Source organism: Tiliqua scincoides, unplaced genomic scaffold (assembly GCF_035046505.1).
Source record: "Tiliqua scincoides isolate rTilSci1 unplaced genomic scaffold, rTilSci1.hap2 HAP2_SCAFFOLD_105, whole genome shotgun sequence".
In the NCBI taxonomy this organism is placed as follows: domain Eukaryota; kingdom Metazoa; phylum Chordata; class Lepidosauria; order Squamata; family Scincidae; genus Tiliqua; species Tiliqua scincoides.
This window is the reverse complement of record NW_027101357.1, coordinates 43539-60141: the sequence shown is the minus strand read 5'-3', so window position 1 is coordinate 60141 and position 16603 is coordinate 43539. Positions and strand designations below refer to the sequence as shown.

At 46.2% G+C, this 16603-nt stretch overlaps 1 protein-coding gene across 1 annotated transcript in view; it reads right to left on the bottom strand.

The window, feature by feature from the left end:
* LOC136635829 (dynamin-like GTPase OPA1, mitochondrial) overlaps positions 1-16603 on the bottom strand; it is a gene marked incomplete at its 3' end in the record, with an annotated part of 65410 nt that overhangs the window by 36610 nt on the left and 12197 nt on the right. Inside the window, exons 4-6 of the mRNA XM_066610951.1 lie at positions 11659-11766; positions 9969-10022; positions 8419-8486 (exon numbers count right to left, since the gene is read on the bottom strand). Coding sequence (XP_066467048.1) covers positions 8419-8486; positions 9969-10022; positions 11659-11766 — 230 coding nt within the window. The remainder of the gene's footprint in view (positions 1-8418; positions 8487-9968; positions 10023-11658; positions 11767-16603) is intronic.

Genomic DNA, 16603 nt, shown 5'->3' with positions numbered 1-16603 from the left:
CCTCCAGCAGGGTTCAGAAAAAAGCACCTGAGACCCTGGAGAGCCCCTGGCAGGCAGAGTAGGCCACAGAGAGCCACAGGGATCACTCGGAGCCTGACCTGGCAGAAGGCAGCTCCCTCCCTGTACAATTTTACACATGTAACCCAACCACAGGTCCCTGTTGCCTACAAGCAGAGTGTGCCACTTCTGCCCTGTGTAGATTCATATCCAGACCAGGCAGGCATCCCACTGACACCGATGCGCCCCCCCCCATTCTCATTTGTCCAGGCTTCTTCTGATATCCATTGTTTAGAATTGTTCTGGTTTTGCTTTTTAATGTTTTGTGGTTGCCTACTATATTTTAATGTCATGTAAGTTGCCTTGAAGACCGCTTTGGGAGCAGAAAAGCAGATTAAAAGTCCCTCCGTAAGTAGAAATGAATATGCATCAACAGGTACTCATTTCTGATACTGCAGATTTCTGATAATCTGGTCCCTTCCTGTCCTTGGTGGTGCCAGGATCTTTTAACCTGCTTTATTAGACACACCAGACACTCAGGCAGTATCAGCAGGGCAGGGCAAGAGCAAGAAACATATGGGGCCTGCGCTGGGCCAAAGTGCTGCTGACGTCACTTAGATCTGTAGCTCTCAAGGCAATCATCAGGCCCTGGTAGCCTCAACACAAGCTCTGCTGGGATGTACATCCAGAACTGAGCCAGCTGGGTCACCCCTGACCCTAAGCGCATCCAGGACCTCTGCAGCCTCACAGTGGCCAAGGGCAAAAGGCGAGCAAGAAGGCCAGAGTGCAAGGCAGGAAGGCTCAGCACTCACCATGATACCCTATAGGCTGGAGAAGGGAAAGAAAGGCCGTTCTGATGCTAGGCCAACAGGAGTGCTGCATAACTGGGATGCTGAACTATTCAAATTTTACTGCATTCTGCAGTGGAAGTGGAATGTCTCCATCTCACTGGCTAGCGAAAGTACCAAAGCACCAGGTGATGGGTAAGAAATGCAAGGGGGGGACGACTTCAGGGGCTGTTCAGAAGCCAAAGGCAGAAGCTGCAAAGGCTTCTCCCAAGGGCCCCAAAAGATTCATTTCCATACAAATGAAAGCATGCCTTTCTCAATGAACCAATGGGATTTGGAGTTAGCTCAAGAACCCAGAGTCCACTCTGCTAAGAAGGGAAGTCATTCCCTAGGAGTGGTGCCTTCTAGGAAGACAAACAGAAAAGTAACCATGTGGGGTGGGCAGAGGTGAGACACTGTGGGGCAAGACAGAGCCAGGGAGGCAGGCACTTAGTATACGTGCCATTCATGGAAAACCAAATATGGACAAATGCAGCCCAATGACTGCTCTCACCGACTGCCTCCCTAAGGCAGGCTTGAACTTTCAGAATCTCTGTTTCAACTGTGCTCATTTTTAAATCAGTGTCCTTCTTCCATGGATGCCGAGGTGCTTGGCTTTGTGATGGCGAGTGGATTTACAGTCTTCAGGCTCAATTGCCTCTGTCTCTGCTCTGAACCACCCCCCACAATGCTTAAGGTGCAGCCAACACACTGACAAGAAACTGCCCCAGGATCCCTCCTCTTGTGCCACCTCCTGTGCGAGCCTATGCATGTCTACTCAGAAGCAAGTTCCACTATGTTCCCTGGGACTTGTAATTGTATTTAGGATGGCATCCTAAGAATAGGAAATTAGCCCAGCGAACTGTACAAAGGCAGTGTCTACAGTTTCACACATTCACAGATGGCAGCTATTTATCTGTAGGATAGAAATAAAAGTGTGTCACTAGTTCAAGCCAAAAGGAAGCTGGGAGAATAGGACACTGCACAGAAGCAAGATGGAACGGAAACAGGTGCAGCTGTTGAGCGGCATGAGCCACTCTGCGTCCAGTCAAAGCTCAGCTGAGGTTGGTCTGCTTAACTCAGAGGAGAGGTAAATGTGCACCAGGAATGGGACTTACAGTGACCACAGCACACAGAAGCTCAAGCCAGAATGCAGCTGTCCACTCAGATTAAGAGCAGCTCAGAGAAAATTAAATATGTACTTATAATGCAAACTGATTTCTACTGCACTCAGGTAGGCTTAAGGTTCTCTGTAGAGCACTTAAAGGAGCCTTTGTGAGGTCCACGATATCTCAATAAACTTTTGTGGAGCAAACTCGACGGACACTGCTTGGCCCCTTCTCCAAGTTCTCCAAGGTCAGCTCCATCTTTATTATTTAGGCTGCTGTTCAGCAACAAGTAAGGTAGGCATGGAAGTGCCCATCTGAATGAGTCTGTCTTGCAGAATACTAAAAAATAGATGAGCAACGTTTGCATTCTATATGGAATCGCAGCCCTGTTACAACATTCAGATTCAAGCCCAACGTGTTCCTTTGAAGGACCAGTCGGCCAGGGCAATCTCTCTCATACAACCTGTCACAACACCACATACTGGTTGCTTCATCACCACTTCCAGGACCACTTGATTTCAGAGATGTGATTTTCTAAGATTCGCAATAAGTACAATTCTAAGACTCTCCATAAGTGATTTGGAGTAAGGAATCAGCAGTGAGGTGAACAAGTTTGCAGATAACACTAAACTTTCCAGGTGGCAAAGCTTAGAAGAGTTTGTGAAGAGATTCAAAATGTTCTCCCCAAACTGAGGGAATGGGTGGCAAAATGTCAGATATGTTTCAATGTAAGCAAGTGTAAAGTGATGCACGTAACCTAAAAGTGTTTCTCAAACCGTGCGTTGGGACCTACTAGGTGGGTTGCAAGCCAATTTCGGGTGGGTTCCCATTCATTTAATATTTTATTTTTAATATATTAGACTTGATGCTACTGTGGTACGTGACTGCATTTGAGGAAAAGTTACAGATCTGTACTTTTAACAGGCTGCTATATATATGATTTTAACAATGATAGTCAATGGGACTTACTCCTGGGTAAGTGTGGGTAGGATTTCAGCCTAGGACTGTTAAAAATGTTCCTGCTTGATGATGTCTCTTCCAGTCATGACATCACTTCTGGTGCGTCCTGACAGATTCTCATTCTAAAAAGTGGGTCCCGGTGCTAAATGTGTGAGAACCACTGACCTATAAGATTATGCATAGAACAGATAGAGATTTTCCCTCTCATACAACACAAGAACAGGGGACATCCACTAAAATTAACTGGCAGGAAAGTTACAACAGACAAAAGGAAATATTTCTTTACCCAGCAAGTAATTAATCTGTGGAACATCTTGCCAAATGGTGTGGTGATGGCACCTGACCTAGATGTCTTTAAAAGGGGGACTGGACAGATTTATGGAGGAAAGTTTATCACAGGTTACAACGGGTGTACGCAACCTCCTGGTTTTAGAAGTAGGCTAGCTCTGAATGACAGGTGCAAAGAAGTGGCACCAGGTTGTAGGTATCTTGTCTTGAGTGTTCCCAGAAGCATCTGTTGGGCCACTATGAGACGCAAGAAGCTGGACTAGATGGGCCCTGTGTTATTAAAATACCAATAAAGGATCATACAATATTTCCACACATATAGGTAGTATTTGCAAACTTGCCACCAAAAAGATTAAGCGGAAAATTGTGTTCTTTCTTAAAAACACAACTGTCTACACCAGGGGTGCCCAAACCCCAGCCCTGGGGCCACTTGCGACCCTCGAGGTCTCTCAATGTGGCCCTCGGAGTCCCCAGTGTCCAAGGAGCCTCTGGCCCTCCTGAAACTTGCTGGAGCCCACACTGGCCCGACGCAACTGCTCTCAGCATGAGGGCGACTGACCTCTTGCATTAGTTGTGGGATGAGGGCTCCCTCCACTGCTTGCTGTTTCACATCTGTGATGCAGTAGCAGTAGCAAAGAAAAGGCCAGCCTTGCTTTGTGCAAGGCCTTTTATAGGTCTTGAGCTATTGCAAGACCTTCATTCATTCTACTAGGCTAGTAGACAGTGCTGGGGGAGAGGTAGCGGCTGTGGTGCATGTCGGCACCAACGACGTGGGCAAGTGTAGCTGGGAGGTCCTGGAGGCCAAATTTAGGCTTTTAGGCAGGAAGCTGAAAGCCAGGACCTCAAAGGTAGCGTTCTCTGAAGTGCTACCTGTTCCACGCGCAGGGCCAGCTAGGCAGGCGGAGATCAGGGGTCTCAATGCGTGGATGAGACGGTGGTGTAGGGAGGAGGGGTTTAGATTCGTTAGGCACTGGGGAACGTTTTGGGACAAGCGGGGCCTGTACAAGAGGGACGGGCTCCATTTGAACCAGAATGGAACCAGACTGCTGGCGCATAACATTAAAAAGGTGGCAGACCAGCTTTTAAACTGATCCCTGGGGGAAGGCCGACAGGAGCCGAGGGGCATCCGGTTCGGGACTCCTCATCCCTATGGGATGAGGATGGGGAGGTTAGAGAACAACAAGACAAAGGCAGGGTAGGAGAAGAAATTGGGAAAGGTAGGGAGATGGGATGTGATAGACAGTTTGGCACACTGAGAGGATGCGGGGACAAAGGAGCGAATAAGCAGCCCATCCTGGGGCATTCCATGTATAAATGCTTTTATGCGAATGCCCGAAGTCTACGAGCAAAGGTGGGAGAACTGGAATGTCTGGTGACAAGGGAAAATATTGACATAGTGGGCATAACGGAAACCTGGTGGAATGCGGAGAATCAGTGGGATACCGCAATCCCGGGCTATAAACTCTACAGGAGGGACAGGCAGGGGCGTGTTGGAGGTGGGGTGGCCCTTTATGTTAAGGAAGGGATAGAATCCAGCAAAGTAGAGATTGAAGGTGGGTCCGACTCCACCGTAGAATCTCTGTGGGTTAAATTACCAGGCTTGAGCAGCGATGTAATACTGGGGGTGTGCTATCGTCCTCCAGACCAGAAATCTGATGGGGACCTTGAAATGAGGAAACAGATCAGGGAGGTGACAAGGAAGGACAGGGTTGTAATCATGGGGGACTTCAATTATCCTCATATTGACTGGGTCAATTTGTGTTCTGGTCACGATAAGGAAACCGGATTTCTTGACGTGCTAAATGACTGTGGCTTAGATCAGCTAGTCACGGAGCCCACCAGAGGACAGGTGACTCTGGATTTAATTTTGTGCGGTACGCAGGACCTGGTTAGAGATGTAAACGTTACTGAGCCATTGGGGAACAGTGATCATGCTGCGATCCGTTTTGACGTGCACGTTGGGGGAAGAATACCAGGCAAATCTCTAACAAAAACCCTTGACTTCCGACGGGCGGACTTCCCTCAAATGAGGAGGCTGGTTAGAAGGAGGTTGAAAGGGAGGGTAAAAAGAGTCCAGTCTCTCCAGAGTGCATGGAGGCTGCTTAAAACAACAGTAATAGAGGCCCAGCAGAGGTGTATACCGCAAAGAAAGAAGGGTTCCACTAAATCCAGGAGAGTGCCCGCATGGCTAACCAGCCAAGTTAGAGAGGCTGTGAAGGGCAAGGAAGCTTCCTTCCGTAAATGGAAGTCTTGCCCTAATGAAGAGAATAAAAAGGAACATAAACTGTGGCAAAAGAAATGTAAGAAGGTGATAGGGGAGGCCAAGCGAGACTATGAGGAACGCATGGCCAGCAACATTAAGGGGAATAATAAAAGCTTCTTCAAATATGTTAGAAGCAGGAAACCCGCCAGAGAAGCGGTTGGCCCTCTGGATGGTGAGGGAGGGAAAGGGGAGATAAAAGGAGACTTAGAGATGGCAGAGAAATTAAATGAGTTCTTTGCATCTGTCTTCACGGCAGAAGACCTTGGGCAGATACCGCTGCCCGAACGGCCCCTCCTAACCGAGGAGTTAAGTCAGATAGAGGTTAAAAGAGAAGATGTTTCAGAACTCATTGATAAAGATCAGTAAGTCACCGGGCCCTGATGGCATACACCCAAGGGTTATTAAGGAATTGAAGAATGAAGTTGCAGATCTCTTGACTAAGGTATGCAACTTGTCCCTCAAAACGGCCACGGTACCAGAAGATTGGAGGATAGCAAATGTCACGCCTATTTTTAAAAAGGGAAAGAGGGGGGACCCGGGAAACTATAGGCCGGTCAGCCTAACATCCATAGCGGGTAAGATGGTGGAATGCCTCATCAAAGATAGGATCTCAAAACACATAGACGAACAGGCCTTGCTGAGGGAGAGTCAGCATGGCTTCTGTAAGGGTAAGTCTTGCCTCACAAACCTTATAGAATTCTTTGAAAAGGTCAACAGGCATGTGGATGCGGGAGAACCCGTCGACATTATATATCTGGACTTTCAGAAGGCGTTTGACACGGTCCCTCACCAAAGGCTACTGAAAAAACTCCACAGTCAGGGAATTAGAGGACAGGTCCTCTCCTGGATTGAGAACTGGTTGGAGGCCAGGAAGCAGAGAGTGGGTGTCAATGGGCAATTTTCACAATGGAGAGAGGTGAAAAGCGGTGTGCCCCAAGGATCTGTCCTGGGACCGGTGCTTTTCAACCTCTTCATAAATGACCTGGAGACAGGGTTGAGCAGTGAAGTGGCTAAGTTTGCAGATGACACCAAACTTTTCCGAGTGGTAAAGACCAGAAGTGATTGTGAGGAGCTCCAGAAGGATCTCTCCAGACTGGCAGAATGGGCAGCAAAATGGCAGATGCGCTTCAATGTCAGTAAGTGTAAAGTCATGCACATTGGGGCAAAAAATCAAAACTTTAGATATAGGCTGATGGGTTCTGAGCTGTCTGTGACAGATCAGGAGAGAGATCTTGGGGTGGTGGTGGACAGGTCGATGAAAGTGTCGACCCAATGTGCGGCGGCAGTGAAGAAGGCCAATTCTATGCTTGGGATCATTAGGAAGGGTATTGAGAACAAAACGGCTAGTATTATAATGCCGTTGTACAAATCGATGGTAAGGCCACACCTGGAGTATTGTGTCCAGTTCTGGTCGCCGCATCTCAAAAAAGACATAGTGGAAATGGAAAAGGTGCAAAAGAGAGCGACTAAGATGATTACGGGGCTGGGGCACCTTCCTTATGAGGAAAGGCTACGGCGTTTGGGCCTCTTCAGCCTAGAAAAGAGACGCTTGAGGGGGGACATGATTGAGACATACAAAATTATGCAGGGAATGGAGAGTGGATAGGGAGATGCTCTTTACACTCTCACATAATACCAGAACCAGGGGACATCCACTAAAATTGAGTGTTGGGCGGGTTAGGACAGACAAAAGAAAATATTTCTTCACTCAGCGCGTGGTCGGTCTGTGGAACTCCTTGCCACAGGATGTGGTGCTGGCGTCTAGCCTAGACGCCTTTAAAAGGGGATTGGACGAGTTTCTGGAGGAAAAATCCATTATGGGGTACAAGCCATGATGTGTATGCGCAACCTCCTGATTTTAGGAATGGGTTAAGTCAGAATGCCAGATGTAGGGGAGAGCACCAGGATGAGGTCTCTTGTTATCTGGTGTGTTCCCTGGGGCATTTGGTGGGCCGCTGTGAGATACAGGAAGCTGGACTAGATGGGCCTATGGCCTGATCCAGTGGGGCTGTTCTTATGTTCTTATGTTCTTATGTTCTTATTCATATAAGTTCCACCTCTAGTATAATAATTTATGTAAATTTATTCAAATTTTAAATGTAAATTCTTTTTTCCCCTGTGACACAGTGACACAGTGTCAGAGAGATGATGTGGCCCTCCTGCCAAAAACCTTGGACAGCCCTGGTCTACACAAAAGCACACAATACCAGCAACTGCTGAAAGGGCAGCTCATGTGACAATTGGGCTCTCTCATATCTTGAAAATATGATCAAGATTTGCACATTTTCTCTTTTGTCATTGCAGCTAATGAGCTTCTATGTGAGAACAAACAGCTCATTTCTAGCTTCATCTGCATCACTTACTGCTTAATGATGTCTCCTCTGGCCCTCAGCAGGTGCCATGAATACTATTTGGTTCACTATATATGACACCCCTGCTCTTGACTCTAGCAACATCCAAAGCAAAGGAACCCTGAGAGATCCTACTATCACTGCAATGCAACTGTAGAAGCCACTCCCCAAAATTCACCAAAGGTCTGAGCGTCAATGTTTTCTGAGAGTGCAAGGCACCTAGTCTGGTTGGTTGGCTGGCTGGCATCTAAACAACCTGGGTTAAGCAGGTTGGAACGAATTTTTGCCTGTAACTAGATAACCTTGTTAACTCTGCACTGTGTTTCCAAATGCAAACTTTCTCACCTGAGAATGGAGCATATTAAAAAACTGAAATAAGTTAATGTCTTCATGACTGGGAAGTACACACACAAGTATGTGACACACTCTGGAAATGCAGACATATTTGGCTCAGCTTAGCAAGGCTCTTTTTGACAGCACAAGAACCCTTTTGGGATTCTGAAGGCTACTGAAGACAGTGAAGCCTAGAAGCCTAGAAAAAGGACACCCCCCCTAAAACCCTCCAAGTATAGACTTCTATCTACCTGTCTCACATAACTGAGCATATCTTTTCCAAGGTTTACCTTTTTGTATTGCTTCTCATTTTCAAATCCTGGGTCTGTGGCTCTGAATGCCGTATCCCCTGGAGAACCTGGAAAAGAAGAGGAAGGACTTGAGTCTGTGATACTCATTTTGAACCACCACAACACTGTAAGCTGTAGACATTTTGATAAGACTTCCCCCTCCCCAGCATCCCATAATCTGTCCAGAAGGACCTCTGACCTACATGCAGAAAGACCTCTAGAGGCAATCCAAATCTTGCTTGCTTACAGGGGCAACCAACATACAGGGCTATGAAACTCAGAAATACCAAGCCACTTGTAATCATTTAAAGCCACTTCAGGAAGAAGGTGCAAAAGAGAGCGACTAAGATGATTACGGGGCTGGGGCACCTTCCTTATGAGGAAAGGCTATGGCGTTTGGGCCTCTTCAGCCTAGAAAAGAGACGCTTGAGGGGGGACATGATTGAGACATACAAAATTATGCAGGGAATGGAGAGTGGATAGGGAGATGCTCTTTACACTCTCACATAATACCAGAACCAGGGGACATCCACTAAAATTGAGTGTTGGGCGGGTTAGGACAGACAAAAGAAAATATTTCTTTACTCAGCATGTGGTCGGTCTGTGGAACTCCTTGCCACAGGATGTGGTGATGGCGTCTAGCCTAGACGCCTTTAAAAGGGGATTGGACAAGTTTCTGGAGGAAAAATCCATTATGGGGTACAAGCCATGATGTGTATGCGCAACCTCCTGATTTTAGGAATGGGTTAAGTCAGAATGCCAGATGTAGGGGAGGGCACCAGGATGAGGTCTCTTGTTATCTGGTGTGCTCCCTGGGGCATTTGGTGGGCCGCTGTGAGATACAGGAAGCTGGACTAGATGGGCCTATGGCCTGATCCAGTGGGGCTGTTCTTATGTTCTTATGTTGAAGCAAAGTGAGAGACTTTGTTGCCAGACTAACAAAAGGCCCACCATTAAGATGGATGAGAATGTTTGGAGGGAGGGCCTGCATGCTGCAGGGAAGCTGGCGCATGTGTGAGCATTGCAACAAGCTGGCTCACTTTGTTCTGCCCCATAGAACTCAGTGGGAATCGCTGATAAAATGATGGGACATTGTCCCAGCAAAGACGCAATTTGTAAAAACTCTTTAGCGTGGAATTTCCTTTGCATAAGCCACCAGAATTCTTAAAATGAAGACTGCACACACAAGAATTCTCTTGGGAATTCTGTTTACTTAAAGCTAAGAAACAGAATACAGAATTTATAAACCTGACTTAGCAGAACTGAAGAACAGCTCCAAACCATGCATGTTAAGGACAATGCGAGAAGCTGGGCTGCCCTGCATCAAGTTAGGCCTGCGTTCCTCTTCCACTCCTGTCCACTCTGACCAGCAGGGTTCTCCAGAGTCCCAGGCTGGCAGGCAGACAATCCCTGTCACCTGCTACCTGACAAGGGCTACATTTCTGCCTAATCAAGTAACTCCCTCCTACCTTAGCCAGCATTAAAAAAAAATCTACAGTTTTCAAGAAGGGGATGAAATTAAGGGGCAGTAGAAAGTGCTTTTTACACACCTAACAACAGAAGTAGGTCAGAAGCTCCTATGACTTCACTAACCAAATTGTAACCTGTGGAAAACCAGCAAAAAAAGGGGAAATAAAAATTATAAATACAAACAAATGGTGAAGCGAATGCGAGACATCTTGATCTCATAACACTGCAAAGGCCCAAAGACAATGGCAACCTTACAAAAGGGGGGATGCCAACAAATTCAGACAGATGGATTGCAAACAAGTTCACAATGAAGTATAAAAATGTTCAGTAAGAAAAAAACCAAAAACCTAAAGTACATAGAGAGGGCTCAGACACTTGTTATTTGTGTCCTAGCACAGTGTTTCTGTGGGTCAGGACCCACTAGGTGGGTCGCAAGTTAATTTCAAGTAGGCCGAGTAGCACCTAGCTCAGCCGCCATTGAAAATACAGAAAATACAGGGTACAGAGCTACTAGGTCGAGAGGGCACCTGGTGGGAGAGAGGCCCGGTGCTTTGCCCCAAACAGGTGGAAAGATGGGGACTGGAAAGGGGAAGAGTGGTGTGGCTGGAGACAGATCCAAGTCTGCCTTCTGCTTTGACTCCTCAGTTGGAATGTTTGAATTCCAAGTTATGCAAAATAATGGCACGAGCCTGCTTTGTAATCATACCTTTGGCTGATTGCAGCTTAGATTTGAAGCCTAAACTGATGAGGTCACTTCAGGCCATGACGTCATTTCCAGGTTAATGACATCACATCTGGTGAGTCCCAACAGACTGTCATTTTAAAAAGTGGGTCCTGGTGCTAAAACGTTTGAGAACCACTGTCCTAGCAGATCCCTTCCAATCATAGCTAACTGCTCCATCTCACCCTACTATGCAAAAAGCAATATGTAAATACCAATAGCCCTAAAAGATTATTGGGAGAAGCTCCAACAGGTAGATGCTCTGAGAACCTCAGAGCCAGAAAGGCCCTGGCACCATAACCAGAGGCCCACAACCCTGAAAAGTTTCAGTATCACAATAACTGCTTTGGACGGATACCTGGAGAACTCTAATGGCCTGGAAGCATCCAGCAGCCTGCAGTAAACCAGAGGAGCCCTCTGCCCATCTGTTTACATTCCACGGCTGCACTGACAGAAGCAACATAATGGTTCAGGATAGAACTGACATGTTGTTATTCTGGGCTAACTTACTGTATATTTTAGTGTTTAAACTATCAGAAAATTGTTATTGTTCCCAGTATCAGAACGCTATCCCAGTAACTGTTCCCAGTATCACAATTTTCTGATGCTGGATGACTTAAAAACCTCTAGAAACTCAATGAAGAGGAAAGCAGGTAGGTTTGTGGGCAAAGACGTGCACAGTAAGGGAAACCAAGACATATCAACAAAATGTGGCCCTGAAGCAAGTGTGGAACCAAGGGCCAAAAAGGGCCACTCCTGAGAGGGGGGGGGGAGTCCATCCTAGGGACCTTCCACAAGCACAAGGTGCAGAGCCCCTTCAGTCACATCCTTGGAAGAACAGGCCAAGGGAGAGCCCAGGTTTGAACGACTTTCCTTTAAACTACTCTGTGGTGCCCTGTGAAGTCCTGTGATGAACTCTTGTGGTTCACTTACCTGTTACAAAAAGCAACTCAAGATTAAGAGGGCTGGAAACGCCACAAAATCTCTCTCAGATTTTCCAGATCTCATGCATTTCATGTAAGTAAAGCACAGATGAAAAATTTCCTCACCAGGTGTGAAGAGACCCTTCAGTGAACTGAGGCTCTCGCCAATCTTGTCAAAGTCGGGCAACAGTTTAACAAGGTCTTCTGAATCAGGTAGGGCTTTAGTAAGTTTCTCTAGAGAAAGGAAACAAATAATCACCACTGGATATTTAAGGAACAACAGACCTTCAGTTTCCCAGCCAGAAAGTTGTGATTTTTGGTCACGAGTTAAATGGTATTACTACGGAAAATTTTAATTTTACATTATATACCAAACTTCTAAGGCAAGGGTGTCAAACATTAGACTTGGGGGCTGGATGCAGCCCGCAGAAGCTTTTTATCCAGCCCTCAGGCTCTCAGCTGCTGAGCAGTGCTAAGGAGTTACTGCTGAAAGGGAAGCCCACTTGAAAATTGAGCTCTTCCACATCTTGAATATGATCAAGATAGGTATATTTTCTCTTCTATCATTTGCAGCTAATGAATTCCCAAGTGAGAAAAAGTGCTTATTTTTGGTCATGACCTGTTTAATGACATCACTTCCTGCCTAATGACATCACTTTTGGCCCTCAGCAGGCAACAGCTATTCGACCCTCTGTATGAAATGAGTTTGACACCCCTGTTCTGAGGCATGTGGAAAACTCTCAAATCACGCAGAAGTTAGAATAATATTTAAAGAGGCACTGACAGCCCCCTGACAATATCTCACAGTGGCCCACCAAATGCCCCAGGGAGCACACCAGACTTGTATCCTGGTGCCCTCCCTTGCATCTGACAGTCCATTTCTAAAATCAGGAGGTTGCACATACACATCATGTCTCGTAACACGTAATGGATTTTTCCTCCAGAAATTTGTCCAATCCCCTTTTAAAGGCATCTAGGCCAGATGCTGTCACCACATCCTGTGGCAAGGAGTTCGACAGACCAACCACATGCTGAGTAAAGAAATACTTTCTTATGTCTGTCCTAACTCTCCCAACACTCAATTTTAGTGGCTGTCCTCTGGTTCTGGTGTTATGTGAGAGTCTAAAGAGCATCCCTCTATCCACTCAATCCTTCTCGTGCGTAATTTTGTAGGTCTCATTCATGACCCTTCAGGTGCCTCCAGCCACAACCCCTTCAACTGCCATCTCTACCAGCTGCAGCTTCTGTACAGTCTTCAAAGGCAGCCCCAATGTAGTAGAGCATGTTACAATAATCCAAACAGTACACGACCAAGGCACCTATGACCAAGGTCTAACTGATCCAGAGAACACCACAGCTGGGGAACTAGCCTAAGCGGTGAAAGGCACTCGGGGCCACAGCTGCCACCCAAATATCCAGCTTAAGGCCAAGTCCAGAAGCACCTCTAACAGTGAACCTGATCCTTGAAAAGGGAGCACAGGCTCCATCCAGAATAGCCTGACAATCTAATTCCTGGTTCACAGATCAACAGCACCTCATTCTTGTCCTTATCCACTCTACTACCAATTCCAGAGGGTGGTCTGAGACTTTTTAGGAGAGAAAGGCTTTAGGACTTCACTGGCTGATGTGTGAAATGTGAGGGTGTTGCCCAGCTCTCTTTCTTGCTCACTGGTGACACACAACACATATCCTTGAATGACCTCTCTCAGAGGTTTCATGTAGAAATGACAGAGCATGGGGGCAGAATAGAAATCTGTTGGACACCATAAGCCAAAGGTCCCAACTTGAATGCCTCAGCACCACCTTCTAGAACCTGTCTGCCAGGAAAAATTGGAGTCACCATAAAATGACCTCATCAATTTCCATATCGGACAGATTCTGGAAGAACACCATGGTTGGTAGTACTGACAGTCACAGAGGCCCAGCAGAACCAACAGAGATGTGATCTCCTGTCCAGTTTTTGGTACAGGTAATCCACCAAGGTGAGCAAGGCTGTTTCAGTGCCAAACCCGAGCCTGAGGTGAGACTGGAAAGGCTCCAACAATTGGTTTCCTCCAGGCACCCCTGGAGCTTGGTCACCACTGCACACTTGAGCACCTTGGCCAGGCATGGCAGATTGGACAATGGATGATAGCTGCCGAGTACAGTGGTAGGATGCAGGCAGAAACTTTTCTGCACCAGAGAAGGGATGCTCTTTTCCCTCTCACAAAACACCAGAACCAGGGGGCATCCACGAAGGCTGAGTGTTGGGAGAGTTAGGACAGACAGAAGAAAATATTTCTTTACCCAGCATGTAATTAGTTTGTGGAACTCTTTGCCACAAGAAACAGTTATGGCATCTTGCCTGGATATCTTTAAGAGGGGATTGGACAAATTTCTGGAGGAGAAGTTCATTACGGGTTACAAGTCATAGTAGGTATGTGCAAGCTCCTGGTTTTAGAGGCAGGCTGCTTGATTGCCAGATGCAGGGGAGGGTACCAGGCCACAGGTTGTGTCTGTTGTCTTGTGTGCTCCTTGGGCATTTGGTGGCCACTGTGAGATACAGGAAGCTGGACTAGATGGGCCTTTGGCCTGATCCAGCAGGGCTATTCTTATGTTTTTTTTTTTAATGTAAGTACAGGTGGGACCTCGGTAGTCACTGATTTGACTTACCACTGATACCAAGGTCCACCTTTAAATGCCTTGTAACAAGGGAAAAAAACACCAAAATCCCATTTCTTATTTTTGCGCTGTTAAGCAATTATAATTTCATTCCATTAGATTTCATGATTCACCCCATCTAGAGGCTGAATGTGGCACAGCGTCTATTCCAATGCATTTTGGGGTAACAATGGAGGAGCAAGAAACCTTGAAGTGGGTCTTTAAAGCTATTTTCCCACTGATTTGGAATCCACTGATTTTTTTATTCCACTGAGGGACATGGAATGGAACCCCAGTGGATAACGAGGTATGATCTGAATTTCTAAATGCTGACACCAACAGCATACAAGTTTTCAAAAAATCCTAAGAGGTAGGTTGGTACAGCTCACATTTGTTATTGTAGGTACCCACAAAAACTATGTCGGTCAATCAGCACAGAAAACATCTGGTGCCATTTATCATTTTTATTCATCCAAAGGCGCCAAATTTCTCCCTGCGGCTTTAAGGCTGCACACTGCTAAAACTAGGGTTCAATTGCTCTATGGCTCTGAGATCGCCCCATATTTAAATACCAGGTCTTTGGAGGTGATCCAGACCAAATTTTTGTGCCAATTGATGTATGTTCCCCGATGTGTGCCAAACACTGTGGTCAGGTTGGAATCCGGTACCCCAAGTATAGAGATGTCGATGTGGCTAAATGCCTTACATTATTTTTTGAAGATTCTCTCGTGACAGGATAACTTTACTTATTTGATCTTTTCGGATCCTTTTGTAGGCACCTGGGAAAAAAGGTGCTTGGATCATTTCAAACTCTGCAATCTCTCCCCAGAGTCTTTAATGATGATGAGCCCGGGAGATGCAAAAGAAATTTTGCGTCAGAGGTTGGTAGACCTTGAATTGAGATCTGCGAGAGCCAGACTTTCTGTGTATGTTTTTCTTGGGGATCAAGCTCTTGCATTTTCTCCTGCCAGATATTTTTATAATATTGTTATACCTAAATTTAGGATTGCTTTTACTAAAGCTAGGTGTAATGCACTTTTATCAGCAGTTCTTTTGGGGCGTTATGAAAGGCGTCCCTATTCAGAGAGACTGTGCCCCTGCCCTCAAAATGTGGTGGAGACAACTGCCCACATTGTTTTGCAATGTCCATACTATGACGATTTGAGATCTAAATTTATCTCCCCGATCTTCGGTATTGAAACGGGGATGCAGGTGGAGGAGCAGCTTGCTTTTCTGCTTTCTGATGTTTACTCGGATATATCACTCAGGGTTGCCCGCTTCTGTTATGCTGCACAGTTGGTAAGGAAGAAAATTGAGAGTGTAAATCTCTGATTTTATGATTTTACATATGTGTAACGGGGTGTTGGTTTTAATTCTGTGTATTTTGTTTTGTTGTTTGTGATGAGCTGGTCGGATGACCGTAAATAAAGTATCTATCTGTTACTGTAGGTATGTCAGAGTCCTCAGTGGAACCCACAATTCCTGGGGTGAATCCAAACTACTACATTGCATTGAGTCACATCAGTTCCAACTTGGCCAGGCACACGCACCAGCAAGTCTAGGCTCATTTGCTTCTAAGAAGACTACCATTCCAATTCTTTATGCTACCTGTGTAAACTGCAAACATGTCTGTCTGTGGTAAGGATGCACTCTGGAAATCCCCAGGGGGTAGTTATGGGGGCAACTGAATCCTCAGACCCCTTGCTTAAGGGTAATTGGCCTCCCCAGAGTCCTGCAGGAGGCTGGTTGAAACCAGCAAGGCTATCAGAGGGCAATATCCATGACAAGGGAAGCCAAAGCACTCCAGGCCAGAAGCACAAAGACAGATGAGGAGACACTACAGGGTTGTTCTGAGCATGTGCCAAACCCCTCCTTGGCTGTTCCATGCAGAGATTAGTGTGGTGGACCCACCCCTATTTTCCAGACTGACTCCACTTACGTAAAAGTCTAGAGAGGAACAGCACACTTCTTACACTTGCCCAGAATGCCCTGTCAAACTGCTTATTTATTTCAGACTTCTAAATTGCCTCCCCACCCCCGGCCCCTCCCCACAATAGGGCACTGGGGGCAGCTAACAACAGGCATAAGTACAAAATAATTACGATTAAAAGTAAGACAAAGCAGCACATGCAGAATAATAATATTCATAAAATGACAATGGCATAAGCAACAATAAGAAACAGAGACCAGTGTCTGAAAAAGAGGACAGTGACACTAGAACAGAGAAACCAAACGGAAAACAAATGTTTTCAGCCTCTGCCAAAAGGGAGAACACAGATTTAAACTCAAAAAGGAGAGAATTCCATAACTGTGGTGCCACCACAGAGAAAACTCTGCCCCTCATTGCCACCAACCTGGCCTAAGGATAGTTTCTTTGGGGATATCATTGGTAATCATTGATGGGTTTTTGTCTGTTTTTAAACGAGATCAC